General features: G+C 40.1%; 2 protein-coding genes across 3 annotated transcripts; one reads left to right on the plus strand and one right to left on the minus strand.

Moving 5' to 3' along the window:
• The first annotated feature begins 540 nt into the window (after positions 1–540).
• On the plus strand, positions 541–10,208 carry c6.2 (complement component 6, duplicate 2). 2 transcript variants are annotated; one of them, XM_031855685.1, is made up of 18 exons: positions 541–624; positions 1,097–1,283; positions 1,479–1,635; positions 1,970–2,114; positions 2,359–2,500; positions 3,094–3,232; positions 3,770–3,964; positions 4,307–4,550; positions 4,942–5,064; positions 5,183–5,349; positions 5,451–5,676; positions 5,970–6,138; positions 6,439–6,550; positions 7,844–7,976; positions 8,120–8,314; positions 8,484–8,571; positions 8,732–8,976; positions 9,534–10,208. In XM_031855685.1, exons 2-18 carry the CDS (start codon positions 1,138–1,140, stop codon positions 9,713–9,715), a joined length of 2,808 nt encoding a protein of 935 aa, XP_031711545.1. In that variant the 5' UTR covers positions 541–624; positions 1,097–1,137; the 3' UTR covers positions 9,716–10,208. The 2 variants fall into 2 exon arrangements, with proteins under 2 accessions (XP_031711545.1, XP_031711546.1); XM_031855686.1 differs by having other exon boundaries at positions 550–624; positions 1,108–1,283.
• A 1,201-nt stretch (positions 10,209–11,409) lies between these two features.
• Positions 11,410–20,954, minus strand: LOC116388076 (complement component C7-like). The gene is made up of 18 exons (XM_031855681.1): positions 20,885–20,954; positions 19,967–20,028; positions 19,678–19,753; positions 18,362–18,503; positions 17,926–18,070; positions 17,670–17,808; positions 17,378–17,506; positions 16,953–17,196; positions 16,181–16,294; positions 15,887–16,053; positions 14,769–14,997; positions 14,404–14,575; positions 13,996–14,083; positions 13,687–13,819; positions 13,261–13,452; positions 12,500–12,593; positions 12,152–12,333; positions 11,410–11,665 (listed from the first exon to the last, which is right to left on the minus strand). The coding sequence occupies exons 1-18, from the start codon at positions 20,888–20,890 to the stop codon at positions 11,487–11,489; spliced, it is 2,493 nt and encodes an 830-aa protein (XP_031711541.1). The 5' UTR covers positions 20,891–20,954; the 3' UTR covers positions 11,410–11,486.
• Between the last annotated feature and the right edge of the window lie 2,015 nt (positions 20,955–22,969).

The following is a 22,969-nucleotide window of genomic DNA, read 5'->3' on the forward strand; positions in this document are numbered from 1 at the left end:
TATCCCCAAATCTTGGGAAAACTAAGTAATAACCCCAAACCAAATATTCCTTAAATTAGTCTGATAAATGTCAAAATGTTCCAGTCATAAACTGAGCAGCAACCTACACCTTTATAAACACATCGTTGTTGCAGTTTTTCAAATTAGGCTGAATTCACTGAGACTCTTGCAACATGGACCAGTTGTGATTGTGTGAAGTGCCAGATTGTGCAAATACTTGGATCGCTAAAGAAAGTGTGGAAACGAAATACATTTTCTCCCCCTCAGTATCTTTGAACTGTCAAGTCTCAAACACGGAACATCTGGTTTACGTCTCTGCAGCCGGGAAACTCCAGAGCTCCTAACTTCCCGAAACAATAAGGGACAGCAGGGTTATGTAAGAACGTTATGTGCTCTGATTATTGTTGTTGATAACAAAAAAGTAATTTATATTTTGAGACATTTATCGACACTGATTGGCCAATGTGAGTCCAAAAGCAACTGGATTCCCATGACAAATCACAGGGGGAGGTTTCATATTGCTGCTACAAACCTCAAGTCACAATCAGCTCTGCCTGCAGTGAGAGGAGGCTTAGTGAGAGGACTCTGCCCTAATATCTTCTGAAGAGAACATCAGTATATGTGGTAAGTCAGATGTAGTTTTTTTGAAGCATGTTAAACAAACCTGACCCTTTGTTGATTTGTACTATTTTATTTCTTTATTCTTTTTTTTTGTCTTATTATTATGCGTTGTGCAAAACACTGAATTCACTCTATAACTGAAATGTGCTAAGACTAGAACCTACCTTGCCTTGCTTAAACGGCATTTATATTGTTCCTGAGTAGAGAACAGTAGATTTAAGTTTAGGGTTTGGGTCGATGGATGTCCTCACAGTCCAGTCACCATGTTCACATGTTGAGAACGGTTTGCTAGGATGTTCCTCTGCGGAGGATGTGTGAGAGCATCAAGTCATCCTTTGATTTTAAGTACATTTTTGATGTTGTTAATAACAAATGTTGATGTTTTATAGTGTTTTAGTGAAAGTGCAAGTTGAAAGTACCACTTATCAGTGTAGTAAAAATCCAAACCAAAATAAATGTTGATTCTGCTCTTGAGGTTATTTTCAGAGGAGGTGAAAGCAGTTTGAACTTTCCCCGATGGCTCCGTCCGGCCGCTTGCTCGTGATGCTACAGCTCCTCAGCTGGATATCAGTCGGCCTGGCCTGTTTCTGTGACCGATACCCCTGGGGATCCTGGTCCGCCTGCTCCAAGAACTGCAACTACGGTACACAGCACAGATCCAGGTGATACACCGAACAGACACCGGATACACAGCAAATTGAAACTGAGCCAAAGCAATTGGGAAATGATGTAATCAAGAACTATTATCAGTCTTTGCTCTGCCCTTTTATAGTTATTGTTGTGAAATACAAATACCTAATGCAGATTGATGCCAACTGCTTCTGTCTGTAAAAGGCATTTTCACACTTTGTTGACAGGAGATTTACTTATGATGATTATTACTGGAAGAGCAGCTGCCATCAGCTGTGTCAGAAACATGACAGGAGAGCTTGTAACGAGCAGAACTGTCCAATCGACTGCCTGCTGACAGACTTCGGGGCTTGGTCTGACTGCTCGCCGTGCGCCAAGAAACAGGCAAGAAACACACCAATCACACTGCAAAAAAACCCTGCCATGTTCCCTCTCAGTGGTGAGAAAGCTCCAGGAAGTTCCTAGAAAACAAACCAATCTAAGTGAAGTATTTAATTAAGCTTGTTATGCCTGCTTATTATTACTTTTTAATACATTATGTATAATGTTTATGTACTGTATTTGTCAGTTCTGTCTGTTCTGTCTTTTCTAACCATTATTGCTTCTTAGCGACCAGTTTCAAAAGAAAAAAAGAATGAAAATTGAACATCTGAAAGTGTACAGAGTTTTTAATTAAATGAAACAAAATCTCAGTCGGTCTCTTTCACTGTGGCCACAGTATCGGACGCGGTCTGTCCAGAGGCCGTCCCAGTTCGGTGGATCGGCCTGCAGCGTGGAGCTGAAAGACGATCGGCCCTGTCACCCCCCCACAGAGTGCATGTTAGCACCCATCGACTGCAGAGGCGACTTTAAGTGTGATAATGGTAAATGGTGTTCGAACATGAGTGTTGAGTTTTAGAATAAAGGAAAAAAGCGTGTGCAATCCTTGATGTTTTCATTTCAAAATTGTTAGAATCCAAATTTTTGGTCCGCTGATTGAGGGTATTAAATTTACTTTTTTCTTCAGCCCACTTGAGCGCACATCTCTGATCTGTTGTCACAACGAACACACACAGAAAGACACAAATCAAAGAGTGTATCTTCTGCTAAACATCCTTTCTGCTGCAGGACGCTGCATCAACTCAACGCTGCTATGCAACAGGCAGAACGACTGCGGAGATAACTCTGATGAGAGGGACTGTGGCGACTTCAAGATAGTGTGTCCAGCAGAGAAGAGAGTGGCCCCCGGGGCTGACCTGATTGGAAATGGGTAAGCTAAAGGTCAAAAGGTCACTGTTTACAACTTTTTGTTTTTTACGTTCCTCCCTGCTGTGACCATAAATTAGCCCGCATTCCTTTCTGTCAAGTGCTCCTAGTGTTTCTCCTCTTAAAAACATTTGTATTAGTACGTCTTGCACTGTTGCATTCAATTTGATCTGCTTTTAGGAATATTGTCGTACAACTGCTGCAAAGATAAAAAGAAAAATACAAGTATACTAATTAGAGCCCACATTTTGTTTATATAAACATACGAAATATGTATTTTGTGATTAAGATGTATATGTTAAGATATTACAGCTGAACAACATATATACTGTATATTATTATTTTAAATTTTTTTTAAATGACAGAAATTATAACATTTAAAACAAACAATATTAAACTTAAAACATAAGTATCTATTAAATGCTGCCAAGAAAACAGTTAATGCTCAAATTTACTGCTCAGCAATTTCTTTTCACACACCAGTAATAATCCCATATCGGCCAACAATATTGGTCTGCCACTGTGGCGTTGGGCTTTCGAGCCTATTGTACAGAAACAGTCAATGAGATTTCACTTTTCAACGATTTGTGTTTGTAGATTTGATGCTCTGGCAGAGAGGCAGAGGGGAGCAGTCCTGGACAATATGTTTATGGGAGGAAGTTGCATCATCAGGAGGCCTCCGACCACGCTGCTCTACCATCGCGTCCCTCACAACTTTGAGAGCTTTGACATTAAGGTAGTATTATTATTTGTAATATTCAATTGTAAGTCAGTAAAGCTAGCCTGATTCCAGACCTCTGAATCACATCACACATCTCAGATGTGTTCAGCGATTCAAAATCACTGATGGCTGTCGTTATGGTTGGAGAAGCAACCGGCCAATCAGAGCTTTGTTACCCTTCCTGGGTAAGAGCCATCAATATAGTGACAGAAAAATGGCCGGAATAATATTAGTGATATTTTCTCTTAAATTAATTAATGATGGGAACATAAGCAAAAGTATATTTTATTCACTATAGCAATTCTAAAGGTAGTAAGTTACTTCGATAATATAAGAAAAGGACTAAAAGCTCCTTTTTTTTCAATCCAAACACCGGAAATACTTTTAAATTGGCATACTTCTCCCATCATCGGGACAACACCAACTCCCAGACAGAAATCGCTGAACACGAGCACAATGTTAGACTAAACGGATGAAGTGAAACGAAATGGTTACCTTTGTGTTTGTATAAAAATCAGACCTTGATGAACTAATGTGGTTGTGGTTGTAAAGGTTGGAAAGCTGGAAGACTTCAGCACCGAGCCCGAGACGCTGCACAGCGAGCCCATTGATATGAAGACGTCCAGTTCGTCTGGAAACAGCCAACAACATCAGAACAGTTTTTTCTTCCCCATCTTTTTCTTCAGTGGGAGATCTATGTCGCATACCGGCTCTAACAAGGAAGCTTTTGAAGCTTCAAAGAAAACGGTGAGTGACTCGAACAGTGACGCTCACATTTGCTGTGATACACTTGTGAGGACCTTTATTCACTTAATGTATTCCCTAGTCTCCTGACCATAGCCTTAACATGGGGCTGAGACACAATGACCTCACTCTATCTGAAGGTTGAAACATGGTCCTAACGTACACAAGTGTAATAATTTAAAAATTAGGGACATGGAATTGTCCCCATTTTGTCCCAAAAACAAAGGCGAGTAGTCAGTTGTATGTCCCCACAAGATGGGTAAAACATCCCCACACAACTACAAACACACATTATGTGCTTGTATCATCTTTCCTTTCTTCTTTTTTCCATCTTTCCTTCCTTAGGACTCTAAGTTTCTCCGGGTGCACCAGGTTCTGACCGTATCCACGTTCAAGGTGAGAGACCCGGAGGACCTCGTCTTGTCGCAGGACTTCCTCAAGTTCCTTCACGCTCTTCCTCTCGAGTACAACTACGCCCTCTACAGGGACATCTTCCAGCGCTTCGGGACACACTACTACAGCTCAGGCAAACTGGGAGGCATCTATGACCTGTTGTACCAGTACAGCCGAGAGGAGCTCTCCAGTTCAGGTACAACAGCACAGCTGGGTGGTCAAAATTCAGAATGACACCCTGGGCTGCAGCGGTAACCCAAAAGTAAAAATCAATGAATCAAAATGTAAATCAGACCCATGTTATGTTAATCACTTATAACAATGGAAAAACAAACATAAAGCTAATAATATTGACATCACAAGCATTGAGGTCACATTGTGTGAATGATCTTTCATGTGGTTCTGGTCCTTGGATTACAAATTGTCCGCACACAACAAACTCCAAATGAGTGGACTGTTGTTGAATAAACAGAACTAGAGGAAAATGTAGTGTACCTGTAATATAAAAATGTAAAAGACCATATAGTGTGTAATGTTTTGTTGTCAGTTCCTTCGTCTCATGTTGCTCTACACTCTCTCTCCAACAGGAGAAACGGAGGAGCACATCAAAGACTGCCTGGGCCGAGAGATCGCCTGGACCGTCATCCTCTACACACAATACAGCAGTGTAACCCGATGCACCGACAACAGAATGACTGAGAAATATCAAGGTTTTTTTATATGACTTACTCATTCTTTATTCTCAACTCTACTGTGCATGGCTTACTGGCATTGATCTTATTCTGTTCTTTCCTTTAGTCATTCCTTAAACATTTTTCTTTGGTCCAGGCTCGTACATTCAGACGGCAGAGAAGTCTTTCTCTATGACGAGAGGAGGTCGACCCAGAGAGGCAGCAGCTCTGGCCTGGGAGAGGCAAGGCCCCGCTCCGGACAAAACATCCTACAAGAACTGGGCCAAGTCTGTTCTCGACAACCCTGTTGTGGTCGAATCCAAGGTTTGAATCAAACACCACTGATATGTCTTCTACCACGGAGAAAGAAAAAAAAAATCAACAAAGAGGTGATGTTGGGTTCATGTATGCGTGTTTTTGTCCAGGCGCTTCCCATTATAGATCTGGTTCGAGGGATCCCATGTGCTGCCACAAAGAGGAGACACCTGAGGAAGGCCCTGCTTCAATACCTGGACGAGTTTGATACCTGCAAGTGCTCTCCCTGCCCCAACAACGCCAGGCCAGTTCTCTCCGGCACAGAGTGCCAGTGTGTTTGCCAAACTGGCACATTTGGCTCTAACTGTGAGACACGGGCTCCTGACTACACTTCAGGTACAGCAGGACTTCTGCAGAACACAACATGCTGATCAACAAGAAAATGGTAGAGAACAACAGTCTGTGTGTTCAACGTTTTGTACCGTAAGATACGTAAACGATAACGTAAGCAACCGTGATGGAGAACAAGCTTGTCAGAGGCAGACATTCAAAAGGCTATGATCTTGTTTCTGTCCAACACTTTCATATTGGAAGCTAAAACATAATTCCTCACTACAGTGTATATTGATGTCTAAGCAGGATTGGTTATGTTCACACTGGAAATTCGGTTTGGTGTGTATTTTCCACAGAGGCGGTGGATGGTTACTGGAGCTGCTGGGGGCCGTGGAGTAGCTGTGGAGCCTCAATGAAGAGACATCGGAGGAGGCGGTGTGATAACCCCGCCCCCCTCAGAGGAGGCCAACCCTGCAAGGGTCCAGGCAGCAATGAGGATCCATGTCACATCTCCTTCTTTGCGAGGTAGGACGAACTTTATTTTAGACGAAAGTTATTTTAGACGTTTTCATGCCACACATCTCATGGAAGACAGAACTTTAACTCAACGCTGCAGAATGATCAAATTAAAACATTTATCTTCACTGAAATGCTGCCCGTTTTTTAACATTACCACTATTTCTATGCTTATATATGCAGCTACAGATGCACTGCCGCTGCTTTTGACAAGTAAACTCACATTTACAAAATATGTAGTTTGTATTTTGTCTTCATACGTATAACTTTGGATTTATTGTTCGTTCCGTGTTCATGTTTTGTGTCTAGACAGGAGACCTGTGACAATGATGACGACTTCACTGTAGGCTGGAGGGACGAGCTGCCACCTGGTGTGCAGGGGTGTCTGAGGCCACAGAGGCCCGGCAACAGCTTCCTCAGGGTAAACACTAGTCCTCCAGCCTGTAGTTAGTGATTGAAATGTACAGTATAAGAGAAACATAGATACTGTAGTTCATTCGTTATCAGATAACTGACAGATAAAATATTGACAGATACTCACTTCTGCAGTCTTGCCTTCTTCTTATATGGAAGTTAATTACAACAAAGAAATAAATGCATATCTGGAAAGTTAAAGTGTTGCCTCTGTATGGAGTCTGAAGTGTGCCACTTTATAAAAAAAATGTCAGTCATTAAATAATTTAATTAATCAATTATTGAAAACAAAATATTTCAAATGCTAGATTAGATTTTCATTTAAAATATGCAATAAAAACACAGAGCAAGACATATATAAATAAGAGATTACACATTTTCCAAATGATGATTAAAGTTCCCTTTTCTGTCTTTAAATAACAATTTAATACAAATACATTTTAATATTAAATCACAATGTTAATGTCATTTGTCCGACAATTCATTTATTTGATGGTGTTATGGTTATCTTGAATTGGTGTTTGAGACTTCAGATCTTTACATGGAAGCTTGCGTGACGAAAATGTGGCACAGAGATTGTAATATGTGGACATTTACCCGACCCTCCCGTCTGATGAAAGAATCTAGTGATGTTTGTTATTTGTTTTTGGAGCATATTCTGTCTTTTGTTAGTCCTCCAACTTAATGGAAGGGCAATCTTAAATGAGTTGTGTTTTTAAAAACAGCTTGCTTTATAGTAGCATTAGTAATTTGACACCTCAATATTAAATTCCAAGTTAAAAATTCCAACATACAAAGCAACTCGAGCAGCTCTGGTAAGAGTTCCTATTTGGGTGACACGCTCCAGACTCCATATGTCAAAGCAAACCAAAAACAATTATGAGTAAATATCACTTTATTATGCCATAGTACAGTAGAGATAACTAGATAAAATTAACAATATGAATCTCAAAATGATAAAGTATCACTTTGAATCTCTTAAATATAAATGATCCCGTATTTTACCAGAATTAGGACTCAGTATGTTATAGTTAGAACAATGGTTCTATTGTTCTACACTTATAAGGTATTATTATGTAATACTATCTCATAGAAAAGCACATAATGTGAAGAAGAAATGTGGAATGAATGGAGAGAACAAGGAAGCAACAAATGGTAAAAGGAGTATGAGTTGTAGTATGAGTTGCAGAAGATAGGAAGGAGGATAACAACTATAAAAACTAAATGAAAGATGCCCAGGGGGGTTATATTTGTATCCATCTTAGATTTGCTGGTATTCAGTAACTACGTTCTCTGACAGAAAGCGAAGCAGTATTATAACTTTGGTGAGGACGAAGAGTTCCAGTGCTACACTGGATTTGACCTGGAGGGGTTTCAGTTCATCAACTGCCTTCCTGACGGGTCGTGGAGTCAACCAAGCGGAAAATGCATCAGTAAGTTTGTTTCTCACCAGACAAGTGACCGGTGATCTAATAACTCTGTTGATTTGGTAAACATATCTCTTTAACATGTAACAAGTTACTGTAATACGTCAGCACCTGACGTTAGCTTAAAGTCTGTTCTTCTGTACCGTTAGGGAAACTGTGCCTTCCTCCTGAGATCCCTGATGGCATGATGCTGTTGCCCAACAAAGACGAGTACAAAGTGGGGGAATCCGTGGGTTTTAACTGTAAGGAGATTAACCTGGTGCCGCTGCCACAAGGCTTCCACAAATGCAGCGAAAGTCTCACCTGGGAGCCTCCATTACCTGCTAACCTACGCTGCACTGACGGTACACTAGATTACTCCTTTTGAGCTCTCACAGTCCTGAGAAATTAGGATGCTAATACTTCAAAACTTTCTCCCATACACTGGATTAGACAAATGGGTCTGTTTTGTATGAAAAATACTCTGCATGGAGGATATGACAAAGTTGTCTCTTGTGTACTTCCTGTACGCAGAGGAACCATTTGTTCCGGAGGCTCAGTGTGGTCCGGGAGAGAAACTGATGGACTCTAAATGTGTCTGCATTCAACGGGAGAGCTGCCTGTAAGCTTTTATGAATTATTGTATTGTGTTAATCTATGTTCTTTGGAGACTAAATCAACTGTTGTGAGTGTTTATTATAAAACATATATTCAATATGTGGACTTTAATATGTAAAAGCCAAGTGTTAGCGTCTGACTGACATGTGAGTGTTTGTGTGCAGCTCACAACCGGGGACTCTCTGCATCCTGAACCTCGACGTCGGCGTCACCGTGTCAATGTCCCTCTGCTCCTTCAGCGCTGGTCTTTGCCACGGTGATCCGCTCTACTTTGTCAATGAGGGCGCATGTGACGCGACCGATTTGGCCAAACTGGAGTGGGCAAAGTTCCGAGCAAACATGTCCTCTGAGAGCTCTGTTCGGGTGCCCTGTGATCTTGACACGTGTTATGAATGGGAAACCTGCTCCAGTGAGTTTGTCTGATACGGAAACATTTTTACAAACGCTTTGCTGTTTGATGTGGATTCGCTTTTTTTTAGCAGATACACATTGATTTGTTTAAACAATTTAGTGCAGAGTATAACATTCTCTTTCTTTTACAGCTTTTGCCGTCACACTGATGGGTTATGATAACATTTTACGGTGCAAGTGTGAGGCAACCAGATGAGATTCTAGAAAGTCACTGACCCCATCCTATGAATGTATTAACGGTCCATTGTGTAGGATTTAGGACGTTTATTGGACTAAATGGAAAATAATAGCCATAACTATGTTTTTATTAGTGTATAATCACCATACACCAAGAATCGTTGTGTTCATTAGCTTAGAATGACCCCTTCATTGATACATCGGGTGTTGGTTATCTTCAACTTGCAATCGAGTCAGCATGAATTCTTCATTAATCAAATCTAAGTATTAAAACTTCAATAGCCAACTTAATGAACACAAATGAGGTTTGACTATTTAATGACATCACGTATATTACGTCAAATTATTTTCCTAACGTTAACTCATGTCTGTCCACAGCATCCAAGAAGTGCGAGTGCAAAGTTGCTCGGGATTGCCCCAGAAATCAAGAGCACATGTTCTGTGTGAAGCTGACCAGGACCCAGAGGACTCGCAGCATGGACCTTTGTACTATGGCAGCCCTCAAATGTGCCAGCTATAACTTTGAGATTCTCAATGAAGGCGTCTGTGAGTCCAGATGATCCTTGAAAAAAAGCTTTTCTGTGCCTTTGCACCCAATCTCGGAATTCATCTAACTTTGTTACTCTTTAAAAAATGTACATTTATAAAGTAAAACTAGACTGGCAAGCAGGTATAATGGGGTCCAAGCACCCGAAGCAACTCAGAACTTAAGTGCACATAACTGAGAAGATGGGAAAACCAAGAGCAACTCAAATTTGTGCTTGAACAGGAGGTTTAGGATTGGTTAGATTGGTTTTGATGCAGTTCATGTAGTACGCTTTCACAGGAAACCGTGGACAACAATGTATCATCAGATTTTCACCAAATTTAGCATGAACATACTGGAGGATTACTGGATGTGATTCCGTAACGTGTCATACCGCCACCTAATGTCAGATTTAGTACGGGAAATGTGAGGTACATGTGGAATGAGCATACCAAATGTGTGTCGTTTGGATTATGTATTGGTGACCTATAGCAAAAATCTCATTAAATATTCAAACATGTGTGAAAGCAACCCCTTTTGTTGGTTTTCCACCAAGTTGGTGTGACTATACTGGTAGACAAACAGGATAGGTACAGTATGTCAAATTTGGTGACATTTGAACAGTGTGTGAAATACCTGTTGGTAATCAGGGGGTTCCCCCTACAGTGCATAATATAGACCCACAAGATTCCATTGATGCAATAAAAATGACATACATAAACATGTCATCGACAAAGTGATGAAAGTACAGAAGTCTTTGTGGATACTGTGGAAAGGAAGCCCAATGATGGCACTTTTAAAAGTTTGTAGGACTTGATCCGACCCAAATATAGAGAAGGCTGCAGTCAGTCAGTCAAGTCTAATTACAGGCACAGAGTGAAATAAGCTTAACGTGCTTCACATGAAATAATAAAAACACTGTTATTCTATTTCTTATTCAGATATTTATTGCACCTCTTTCTCTCCATTTAAACATATGAGACAATGGCATTTACTATTTCCATCCCAGTTCTGAATATTTGTCAAACTATGAATTATTTATTGATTGTGACCAAGAGATATCGAGACCCAGACTAAACTGAATTTAATATTTATTGTATAACGACTCAAATAAAATGTGAAAGACTAACATTTGATTAAATAGCATCAAAAACACCCATTATTTGGCGGTCATTGAATTTAGACCAAAGAGAATGCAGGAAACAAATACTATAAATAATCACTTCAAAAATATGCCTCTTATCAAGTAATGAATGTCTTTGAGTCTTAGGTTGGAATATTCTCAGATTTCTTTTGTTTCAGGAAAATAAAGCTGCTTCAAATGCAATTTTTTGCTTAGAAAACTACTTCAAAAAAGAAAACCAAATGTCAAAATAGTATTAGTGGTGCATATGCCCCCCCCCCCCCAACAAAACTAAGAGAACAAAAAAGTATTAAAAAAGGGGTCTTATTAACTTTCTATAACAAAAACAATCGATATCAAGACATTGATTTGTTTGTTTACTTCACATGCATCATTAGGACACTGTAGGTCCCTGAAGTGCCATTAATTGGCTCGTCCACAAGTGACGTTCACTCGAAACTGTCTTCTGATGGTCCAGCAGCGACCTTCAGTGGTATTTGGCTATGTGCAACCCCTATGCATTGCTCCTCTATCATCAGTCCTCCATGACAAATATATAAAGACACCACAAGACGGCAGAGGAACATATTTACATCATTCAAGTGTGAGAACAAGACATTTGATTTTATTAACAAGAAAGAGAAAAAATAGGCCGCTCAGTAAAATCAAAGAACAGCCATCTTTATTCGGGACAAGCCTCAATACTGAAAACATTGACTGTCTCCCCAGCACACCGCCTGGCCCCCACTTCACATTCGGTCATCGCCAGGGCAACGCTGCCAACACCAGATCTCACACACAGGGGGGCGTAGTCTGTAGGGCACTCTGAGGCGTTTTGACAAACACACTTCGATTCTAGAACTGAAAAATATTTATTATATGTACTGAGAAAAAGTGTTTTTTTTGAAGATGAATGCATGTAAACATGCAGAAACTCGAAATTTGCATTGAAAATACAATTTTGCATTGAAAACAAAACCTGGACTGAGGAAACATTGGTATTGGAACAATTTAATTCCAAAGAGTTGCAACAGAAAAAAGTTTCACCGAAAAAAAAACACCGGCATTACAAATGAATCCATTGTTTTTTGTAATCTGATGTATCTTTTTTAGTTTAGATTTGTTCTCCAACTTTATTTTTTCAGTGGAACTTTCTTCAATGCTAATTTGTTCATTTTGAGTTCAGGTTTTGTTTTAAATGCCAAATTTAATTTCTGATGCCACAATCTAAAGTCACTGTTCTAGGTCCACAATAATCTGGCAACATTTTACAATGGTCAAAACAAGAATAAAAACCTCTATTGTAATATATAGAAAGATCCTTAAAAGAAGGTCCAGGAGACTCACCCTGACAGATCGTCCCCGGTTTGCAGTCCGCGCAGGACGTGGACGTCTCCTCTGGCCAGGCACAGTCGCTGTCATTGGCCAACTCGAAGCTCCGTCCAATACACTGCAGAGCTCCAAGCTGACAAACGCTGAGCAAACGCGCTCGGCTTGAGCCGAGTCTGGCACACAACTGCAGAGAAGTCCTAAATGAAGACAATATATGGAAAAATGCAGTGTTAATGTTTCATATTTTCACAAGGCATTTCGCTGTGTGTGTGTGTGTGTGTGTGTGTGTGTGTGTGTGTGTGTGTGTGTGTGTGTGTGTGTGTGTGTGTGTGATGCAGATGATTTATTAAAAATCATACTCACGGGCACTGAGATGGCATTTTACACACACACTCAGTTTGTCCTGCGTTCTCCCACGGCTTACACTTCAGGCCAGATGGAGAGGGAACTGAGGGAGCTGAGAAGAAAATATATATGTTATATCATATAATATGATATTATATACTCCACAGAAACACAACCTTAAAGCCACTATAGCCAAAATGTTACAATCGACAACAATAGATCACATGACCTACACTACAGTATTGTGAAAGGTGTCCCTCATAGCGATCAACCCACAAAAAATTATAACCCGACTCTGCAGCTTGCCTCAGCGTTACAGAGCATAATAGCCACTTTCAGCTCATTGCTTTTGGGATTCTGGCTGAAACTTTAGTGTTTTGGTTCACTCTCACTGCTCCCAGCACCGGCAAAGTTCGCAACTAGCTGGTGAACATAGTAGAGAGTTGGTGGAGGCCAAAAACAGAGATAGAAGATTAAATTTACCCTTTGAATGAAGTTTTAAAATAATTTAAAAAATGAAGTAAAACATTTGGTTAAGTGTAAGTTATTTTGATCAAAGCTGATGAGAGCACTGAGACTGAACTTTACTGCAAATGTTCTTCAACGCCAAAACACTGAGCTGAAAGAGGCTAAAACAGCCCAGTAGAGCTGCAGAGTTAGTCAGAATTCTCTGGTTAAATATTTCACAGCATAACTATATTACTGAAAAGTGAACCTATTGAACATACGAAGCCTTACAACAACAACATTTGAACTAGGAATAAATGTGTGTACTGTACCGGCTTTACAATGAGCGCTGGCCGGTGAAGGAGACCACTGCAGACTGGGACTGCACATGATCTCTGACACATCAGCATCCAGCACTGACCCCACAGGACAGGAGAGGGACACTCTGTCTCCAATCTGATAGGCTTCTTGCAGGGGCATGGCTATAACTTGGCTGTTGAGTGGAGGAATCCCACACGTGGAACCTGTGACGGGATGAGGGGGAATTTGAGCAAGAGGAAGTGAGGGAAACGTGACAATGTGATTCCTTGACAACGATAACTTGAGGGTTCCTGAGAGTGAATGTTTAATCTGCATTCTGCACCCACATCTGGATTTAAATGTGTTACTGTAAATCACTCCTGAGATGTCCTGCTAATGAACAAACAATAGAACCAAGTGCATGACAGAGTGGCAGAGTTGATGGAGTGAAAACGTACTTTTACAAACCATCTCTCCTGTCTTCCACTTCTGGTTTTCAGTGCATTGAGCCACAGCATCTCCACTGAGGTAATGGTCTTGTATGCAGGAGTACTCCACTGAGTTTCCAACCAGGTAAAAGTCTCTGGGATTCTGAGAAATAAATAAAACAGTAGCTAAAATACATGTAACTAATCCCCTCCTTGAATATTTGCAAGAAGAGAGCCATAAGTTTACTACAGTTCTGCAACATTCTTTGGAACCCAAAGTGTCCGGAGGTCTCCGAGGTTTACATAAATGGAAACACAGCATCAATCAAGCACACTCACCTGAATAAATCCGTTCCTGAGGTTTGGGGGCGCTCCACATGTCTTCGGTGGAGTTACGGAGAGATTGAAGCACTGAGGCTCCATCATCCTGCACACAAACAGTTTACAGTGAGAAAACTAAAATACTGCTGGAAGCCGCTGCTTAATAACTTTAACAGAATAATGAGGAAATGGTCATCAATTGATGACTTTCAAATCTATAGGATCAAATCAAGGATATCAGAAAAGAAAGTCTTATTTCCTGGTTTTAATCATGTTTTGGGGGCAAAAGTCTCCCATTTCACATCACAAATCTGATTCCCACAAAATAAACCAATACGTTTTTGAGTGAAGACTTGTTTTGATTAAGATTTGGTTTAGATTTCTGTCCTAATACTACGTGACAAGTTTGTGTGTGCATGTCCTTACTGTAAGAACTGGATGTCTGCATCCTCACAAGGCTTCTGCTCCAGCTGCAGTCCGGAGCAGTGTTGGCCACCTCTCCTGGGGGCAGGGTTGTTGCAGCTTCTGGTCCTTGACCTTTGACCCCCAGAGCAGGATCCCCAGGAGGACCAGCAGCTCCAGCTGCCATGGATCACCCCTGAGAGAAAGAGAGAGATTCACTTTGTTCTTCTGTGACTGACTGGACGGAATGGTTAAATATTAATTTAGTTGGACATCTTTGACATTTAATTGTTTAACAGAGCAAATTTTGATTTGAATCTGTTTTGTTTTAACCCAAACTAATCTTTTGAACTAATCCATTATCCTCTCAGAGTCTGGTGTCAGTTTACCTGGTGGCTCTCCGATCACGGCTCCCCTATCGCAGGCGGGTCCTGAGGTTCCCAGACGGCAGATGCAGCGACACTCTGAGCCCGTCAGAAGAGGCTGGCCGTTGTTCTGGCAGGGCCGGCAGTGACAGGGATGCTCCTCCGTCAGGTACTCCTCTGTGGCTCTTTTCAGGTGGAGCTTCTTCAAACCTGCACACTGCACCTCCTTCACCAGCTCATACAGAGGACGCAGCTGGAAAACAAGTGTACACTTTGTTTATGTGAATGTGTACAAAAAGGAGAAATACACAACATTCTTCCCTTAAAATATCTGAAATAAATCATTCGGGGATGATAATTAATATGAGGACATGAGTATATTAATTAACATTTCATTTGATCATCATAAATGTAGTAATAATGAATAAAGAACAGGAACAAAATAGAAAAAAAAGAATCATTTATCTTTTAACACTCACAGGACATGCAAACATTAGAATACTTGGCTAACTTATACCGACTTAAATCAAAGGCTAGCATATCTAAATTAGCTAACGTCATTATTTTAGTGTCAGTCTTCATATTAAAATATGTAATAATAAAACAAAAACACAAACAATAAAACACAAATCTAACCTTATTTTTCCAGTTATGCTTTCCTATAGTAATCAAACTAACTATGCTGGAATAAAACAGCAATGTCTTATCCTTACATGTTTTATCTTACTACTGTATACTACAGTACTATGGCTCAATATCACCACCATGCAATACAACATCAATGCTGGTCTTTTATTTCCATGGTCACAATGTGTTTGGCCTGGTAAACCAGTCTTACTTTTATCATATGTGTAACTATCTAGCCTTTTGCAGGGTCGTGATTTTTAAACAAAGTTGGAGTTAACTCACTGAGGTAATGTTAATTAGCGAGCAAGCTACATCAAGTAGAATGTGCCAGCAACAGTAACTAAAGGGGGCGGGGCATAGCAATGACGATGGAGGTAATAACAACAAAAGATTTGAAAGTTCAATATGTGTAGAATTTAAACATAACTAGGAATACAACAAATCAAAACAAAGCTTTTATATCAACTAACCAGACATTAAGATACAACCAGCTGTGTACCAGCTGACTGTCATACCTTCTGGTCTGTGACTTCAGGGAAGTCTTGGACAGAGGAGGCCCAGTTGTTGTAGATCTCTCCGTTAGCTTCTGGATTTTCCAGATCCAGAAGAGTCAGAGCGCCTGTAAAGGCCGGATTTCCTCCAAACACGTTGACCTTTATGGGCATCTTGTTTACGTTGTGTCCTGCAGGCAAATGACAGCAGAGCTCAGGCTAGTCTATGTGATAGTCAACTTCAAATGAATATGATTTATTGGAATCCAACCTTCCACTGTGTGGTTTAATGCTCTAAATCAGAAAGCTTTCACTCACCGGAGCTGGATGATAAAGCTTTTGTCAGTTTTTCACAGACGGTCTTGACTTTCTTCCTGAAGAGACGGCGTTTCACCTTCCTCCAACACCTCTGGTAATCTATGTTTGTTGTTTCTTTACACAAACAAGGCAGGAGCAAGAGATTTAAAACTATCAGACGACAGGCACCAAATTTCAGTTCATTGAGAATATAAACATTATATTTTAGGAGATATTTTAAAGAAGTTATTGATGTTAAACTCAACTAAATTGAAAGGTTCATATGTGGTACTGATCAATATAGCAAGGCAAAGTCCCTCCCCTTCCGGTGTCCAACATGACGAAATGCACAGGCATCGTAGCTTCAGCGAGAGACGTCATTTACACGATTTTTGAGTGTATAGACTTTCTATTTACGTATTTTCAGTCTTATGCTTTAACAGTTTTACGACAAAATGTGACTTAGTTGACTTGCAAAAATATCTTTTAATTGGACAAACATCATATCTATAATTCATGGCACAATTCAAAGAGGATAAAGAGATGATTGTCTTTCGTCTTTGACCATCGTACACATGTTTACAGAAATAAGTTCCCATGGTGGTCAGCTGGAAGGGGCGGGACTTTGCCTCTATATGGCCAAAGCAAGGAACAAATTCACAACATTCCCTAAAAATAAAACACATCACATTCCATCAGCTTCCGATTTTATTTGCAGAAGCACGACTTCAGGGTATGTAAAGGAACTAAAACTAAATAGCAACATCATTACTATTATTAGCAAAGTTCTTACCGCTCGACTCGAGAGCCTGGCGGTCCAACTCCAACAAGGCTTGGTATTCGCCTCCAAGTGAGCCCTCGGAGAGGTAGTGTGTGCCGTATGTCTCAAACAGCCGGCGGTAGGCAGAGTAGTCGTACGTGTACGGCAGAGAGGACAAGGCCTTCCAAAAGCCTTCAGCCAGAGTCAAATACTGAGGGGCAGAGTTTTGGAACTGGGCCAGCTCCACCTTATTCTTCATGATAATAAGTCTGTAAGCCTGGACGACATATGTAAAAAGACTGTGATGTCATTCTCTGAAATATGGTGGTTACAAACCTTTAACCCAACTAGTGACAGAGCCCAAAGACAACAATATCAACAATAGTCACTTTGTCCAACCCTTACACTACAAAATCTGAGATAAGTGATTTGTGAAGCACATCAGGTCATATCATCACCTTATTGTCAGTGAGCTCTTTGTGGAATGAGCGGCGGTCGTGTCCCCACAAGGCGTTGGACTGGATGTGCTGCATGTAGGACCAGGAGCTCTCGTAGGATTCATCGCTCTCCTCATTTTCTACTTTCACCTGCAACGCAACAAAGTATAAATATAATCTGTAAAGTGAGAAGTGTTTATCTCAGTAATAAAAGTATTTATCTAAAAAATATCACATTTGCAGCCGAGGAGTCAGGCCTTGGCCCCTCATCTGTGAACATGAACACCAAACATTCATTTCTTGTTCGACTCACCTCAAAGCTGTACCTGATGATGTTCTGTGGCAGTCTGTAGTAGACTTTATGGTTACCACTGAACACCTTCCTGCACTGCCCTCCAAAGCTGAGAGTGTTGATCACACCTGCCCTCAGTTTGCCTGTCAACACGTTGTACCTGTAAAGCAAGACACGACAAATCCATTTGATGGACTGTTATTATATATTTTTCAGCCGCTACATGACATATCAAGCTGTTATTTACAGTAGAAACTGAGTTGGAGTAGCTACTCACCCTTTGCCTGTGAAGTCAGAGCTGGGAGGTGTTTTGTCGAGGTCACATGAGTACTGGCTGCTATCTTGATCACAGCTTCTCTCATCCAGGCCGTCCTCACAGTCCTGGTCTCCGTTACACACCAGAGACTGGCTGATACACTGACCTGGGTTTCGTTCCACATTACAAGGTACATCATTTGGGGCGGAAAAATTCCCTTTTATTTTATCTATAAAGTATTTTTTATTTTATAAAGTGTTACAAATATTGAGAAAACACAGATAAAGATTAACCGAACTGCAAACCCAACAAACAAAAAATAGATAAATAAAAAAATTGGTATCACGACACTTACTGTATGTTGTTAGTTCATTAAACATCTATATTCATAGCAATGTTATGAAAAAAATAGCTTAGGCACATTTTATTAAATACAATAATATACGTTGCGACATACCTGAGGTACAGCGGAATCTGTCTCCACAGCTTGTTGCCAGGGGACATCCTTTTTGTGGGACACATGGTTGTGTTTGTGTGGCTTCCCCTGAACATGGCACACCCCCAAACTGGGCGTACACCCCAAAGTGGCGAGTCCGCACCTGAAAAAGGAAGCGACCATAAAAAGGAAATGAATAAAAGACGGGAACAAATGAAAGGATTAGCATGGTCAGAATTTATTTTCTGTTTTTATTTATAAAATATCACTGTGTCAGTCTTAAAACATGTCCAATGATAAGCTGAGAAACTGTGTATGGGCCCCGTTACACCACAATTTGAAACCACAATCAATGGATGTGTTTTTTTCTGACTCAAATAATAAATCTCCGGAAACCTTTTGTGTCGAGCTCAATATAGGTTTAACTTGACATTTGAATGTGTGCTGCTAATCATCAGCAAACCATCTGAACAGTTCTGACATATGAGGGAGCTAAAGAGTCCACAACTAAGCTGTCATGTTAGTTGCTTCCTCCGTTTGTATACAAACTGTTCCACAAAAAACTCACAGTTTGCAAACAGTAAGACAGGAGTCAATGGTAAATACATCTTTTTGGATAAAGACTTATTGCCTTTTTAGCAGCCGGGCTAGCTGGCTTGCACTAGTTTGCTGGCTACAGACCTTTTTCACGACAAACATTTAGACATTTTGTCGTTTGCTGCATTAATTACATTAATGTTAGCAGCATTCCACCTTGGGGAGGCCGTGGTACTGTGGATTCAATAGTCACCAACTGGCTTGGCAGCTACAGTTCATCAACTAGCCCTGCAAGGACATCACCATGCTTCCAGCGCCACCTATTTTCTGAGTACACACAGTAGTACCATCATGATTATAAACATGGAATAAATTCATATTACTCTGCTAAATAAGTTATTTCAGGTGATTCACCATCGGCTTCACGGATTTAGGTTAGAGGGTCAATGTTGTGAGCATCAAACACTGTTGGGAATTTGGCCTTTCTTGAATAATTAATTTGTGCTCTGTACTTTCTTAGCACATTGCATTATGAGGACAAAAGCCTGTTCACACACCTTCATTGTGGGGACTTCTCATGTGGGGACAAAACTCTAGTCAAGGTTCGCCATTTACTGTACAGTATTTTAGGGTTAAAACATGGTATTACAGCTAATGTTAGAATAATGCAGGTTAGGCTAAGGGGTGGGTTTAGGTATCGCACAATTAGGGTTACTTTTGATCACACTTTCAGGTAATGAATTTAAGTTTATACGATATCCTCACATTTACAGTAAGAGTATGTGTGCGATCTGAAGTACCTTTGTACTGGAGCAGCCATCACACTCTGACCATTCTCCATAAGGGCCCCATCTGCAATTCACAGCCTGCTGACAGCTGAGAAGAATAGACATTGATATTATAATATGATATTTTTCCTGTTGAGAATGAACTGAAACGTATCAATATTTTAAAAAAAAGATGAATTATTAGCTCCCAGGATTATAGATTATGTGGAGAAGAGGGACGTTTCTTCACACCGTCAGTACATTATTATCAAAGTGTTGAAGATGTAACGACAGCTTGTGTGGTTCATGTGTGTGCACCTACCATGCTGGAGATAGAGAGATGACCAACAACGCCAAAGAAGACAAAGCTGCAGACACATCCAACTGTACACAAAAGCCAGAAAACTGTTAACTTAATCTAAATCATACTTTTAAAAATATTCTTGACAAAAGTTATCGGCAGCAGCTATCATCATGACACAGAAGACATTTCTATTAAACTCTCCATTTTGTCAGTATGCCCCATGAATAGAGGTCGTAGTTCATTCATGAAGATGGGAATGAGTTACATTTAGTCCTGATGAGTCCTGATAACTTTGAATCGTTATCTGTGATTCATTACAAAACAAGAATGTTCTGTAAACTCTTCAGTTGCGGAATGCAGGAAAACCCATTTTTACTCCGTGTGTACTTTATTAACCATTGCACTGTAACCTCATGAGTTTAAAAACGTCATTAACAACAGTTCCTTTTATTATTATCAAAGTGTGTCAGTTTACTGCTTACATTTTTTAATGATCACTTTCAGAACTTACGTTGACTTAACGTCCAGACAATCTTTGAACTTTGACCATAAACAGGCTTCTTCAATCCTGCTTCGACCACTTCCCCAACATCCCAATCATTTAAATCCATGCTGTTAACAGATATCTAGAATAACTCATCCATACCCTTATGTTTGTATGCCTAGACTATCGCAATGCTCTTTTCTCCTGTCTCAGTGAAACAGCCCTGTACCGCCTGCAACTCAACTGTAGTAAGTTAACAGAAGTAAAAATTCTACTTTAGATTAACTCTTTGCCTCAATTTAAGAGATTTAGCTAAATCACCTGTCTAAATACTTTGCTGCCTGCAAATGTTGAGTTTTTTTCTTTTACAGAATCGAAATAATACTATGCAAATGTTCATATAATGCTTTGTTGAAATCTGAATGGTATGTGTAGGGTGGAGTTTACAGTACCTTCATGATGTGCTCCTCAGAGTCCGACCCTCTCGTCTGGTCCAGCACTGGAACACTACGGGTGATATAATCAGCAAGGGGAGGAGACTACAGATCCCACAGTTCAGGAATTCCCTTTGTAAAGAAATTCTCATCCACCGAATCTGAACAACCAGGTTTTTATTGCCTCTGTTGACTCAATGAGTCATGGACAGAGACCCGGTGTTCTTTTCCACAGCTTCAGTACAAGATGTTGTGTTCTCCTACAACACTCTGAATTCATTTCCAGTAACAGTTTTGATAAGGCTGTCTGCTCTGAGAGCTGAACGGTACAAGAGGAAGCTTGATGAAATCTGCTTTTTTTTATGTCAAAACTGCCTCATCGGAGTGTGACAGGACTAGTTGCATAAGAATTGTTTATCCTGGATAAGAACGTCAGACGCTAAGTCTCCATGATTTGGGCAAAGGTCAAAAAAATCCCAATTTGGCCAATATTAGAATGCATTTGACTCTGTCGCTCTGTAAACACAAAATGCATGTGGCAATAATATCCACATCTTCATTTGTAATTACAACTTCCTACTTATTACTTCATGTGACTATTAATCTAAATGTTCTCCATTCAGAGCATTAAAATAGCAGCTAAAAACTATTCGCTATGTGAAGATATAGTGGAGGAATATCTTCCTGAGGAGAGAATGAAGTCGCTCTCCCTCTGTGTGTGTGTTGTAATCCCAGCATCTCCGTGCTTTCTTAACACAGCCGGCCAGCCGTGCGTGCCTTTTAGTGCATGTTAGTGCATGTGAGCGTGACCCACCTGTTTGCTCTGTCAGCACTGTTGCCGTTGTTTGTACTGTTAGAAATGTTGGCACCGTTAACTGCAAGCAACCAGCTCAGCCATCCCCATGTTGAGAGCCGTTAAAAGGCAAAATAAATGCTCTGAATTTAGCACCTTCAATCCACATTTTACATTTTTAGACAGAAACACAGTATTTAATTCACAACAGTTATATATTTTTACATTAATATTACCATGTCTTTTTTTTATTGTTTTATGTTTGTTAATATAACTAAATTCTATAGATCAAGCAAACATGTTTCCTTTAATGTATTTAAGTCTTCTCAAATCTTTTGTTTTCACCTGGGGAACAATTAAAAACAAGATGAGTCGTTATTTATTGTGCGTCACTTCACCTTTTTTTATCACAAGTAAACTCAAAGTGCTTTACATTCTAACACATACAGCAACAAGTGACATGCCCAGAGGAATTTAATGAAGAAAGGAAAAAATAAAAAAACAAAAGCGACAAAAGAAAGTAAGAGAAAAACAATAATAAGACAGTGATTAACCCCACATCTTCATTTATTTTACGAAGAGGACGCAGTTCCGACAAATCATGCAGTTTGTTCCAGAGAGCAGGACCAACGTCACAAAAAGAACCTTCACCACATCTGGATCTTATCCAATTAGACAACCACCACCTGCCTTCCAGGTCAGATTAGGTTAAAGTCAGTGAGCAGTGAGTCGCCGCAGGCCTCCCTGTATAATAAGTTCAGGTTGCCATCTAGTGGTGTCACTTTTTCTTCTTTAGCGTTTAGCACCAAGACACATATGACCTACAATATGTTTACCTGTTTTCATTACAGATGAAGAAGACAGTGTGTCTTCTTTTCTGGTCTTGGGAAATTCATGGACCTAAATCTTCCCCTCCGGTGGAGGCTGTGGTTGGAAATGTTGGCAAGAGGCTTGTCTTGCAAATTCCAATCCCACAAGACCCAGCTTGCCTCCACCTCCCATTATTATGATTGGGATGATCTTCTTTTTTTTTTTTTCTCCATTCCTGCTGCTGTTTATTATCTTAGAACATGTGTTTGGCCTTAACTCATTAATTCCATTCCTTTAATTAATAATTAATTTAAAATGTAGCAAAACACTAGCAACGAGGGTAGATAATAATGAGAATAAATATGAAACAAAATTTCAATCATACCTTAAACTAAAAAGAAATCTGCTTTGAATTAACGTCGAACACTATTACTAAGCTTGTTTACAAGATATTTAAGGCGGATCTATAGAGGGAACCGTAAAGGGCATCTTTGGATGGA

The sequence above is a fragment of the Anarrhichthys ocellatus genome, unplaced genomic scaffold (genome assembly GCF_004355925.1).
Source record: "Anarrhichthys ocellatus isolate YVR2014 unplaced genomic scaffold, GSC_Weel_1.0 scaffold16, whole genome shotgun sequence".
Lineage (NCBI taxonomy): Eukaryota > Metazoa > Chordata > Actinopteri > Perciformes > Anarhichadidae > Anarrhichthys > Anarrhichthys ocellatus.

Bases quoted from the DNA above. Each gene is read 5' to 3' on its own strand.
- LOC116388076 (XM_031855681.1), bottom strand. The intron at 17,197-17,377 runs GTGATGATATGA...TATGTCGTCCAG, and splicing joins AAGAGCTCACTGACAATAAG to GCTTACAGACTTATTATCAT. The intron at 16,054-16,180 runs GTGAGTGAAAGC...ATTTGCCTGCAG, and splicing joins AGCTTTATCATCCAGCTCCG to GACACAACGTAAACAAGATG.
- c6.2 (XM_031855685.1), top strand. From the start codon at position 1,138: ATGGCTCCGTCCGGCCGCTTGCTCGTGATGCTACAGCTCCTCAGCTGG. The intron at 4,551-4,941 runs GTACAACAGCAC...TCTCTCCAACAG, and splicing joins AGAGGAGCTCTCCAGTTCAG to GAGAAACGGAGGAGCACATC. The intron at 5,065-5,182 runs GTTTTTTTATAT...TCTTTGGTCCAG, and splicing joins AATGACTGAGAAATATCAAG to GCTCGTACATTCAGACGGCA.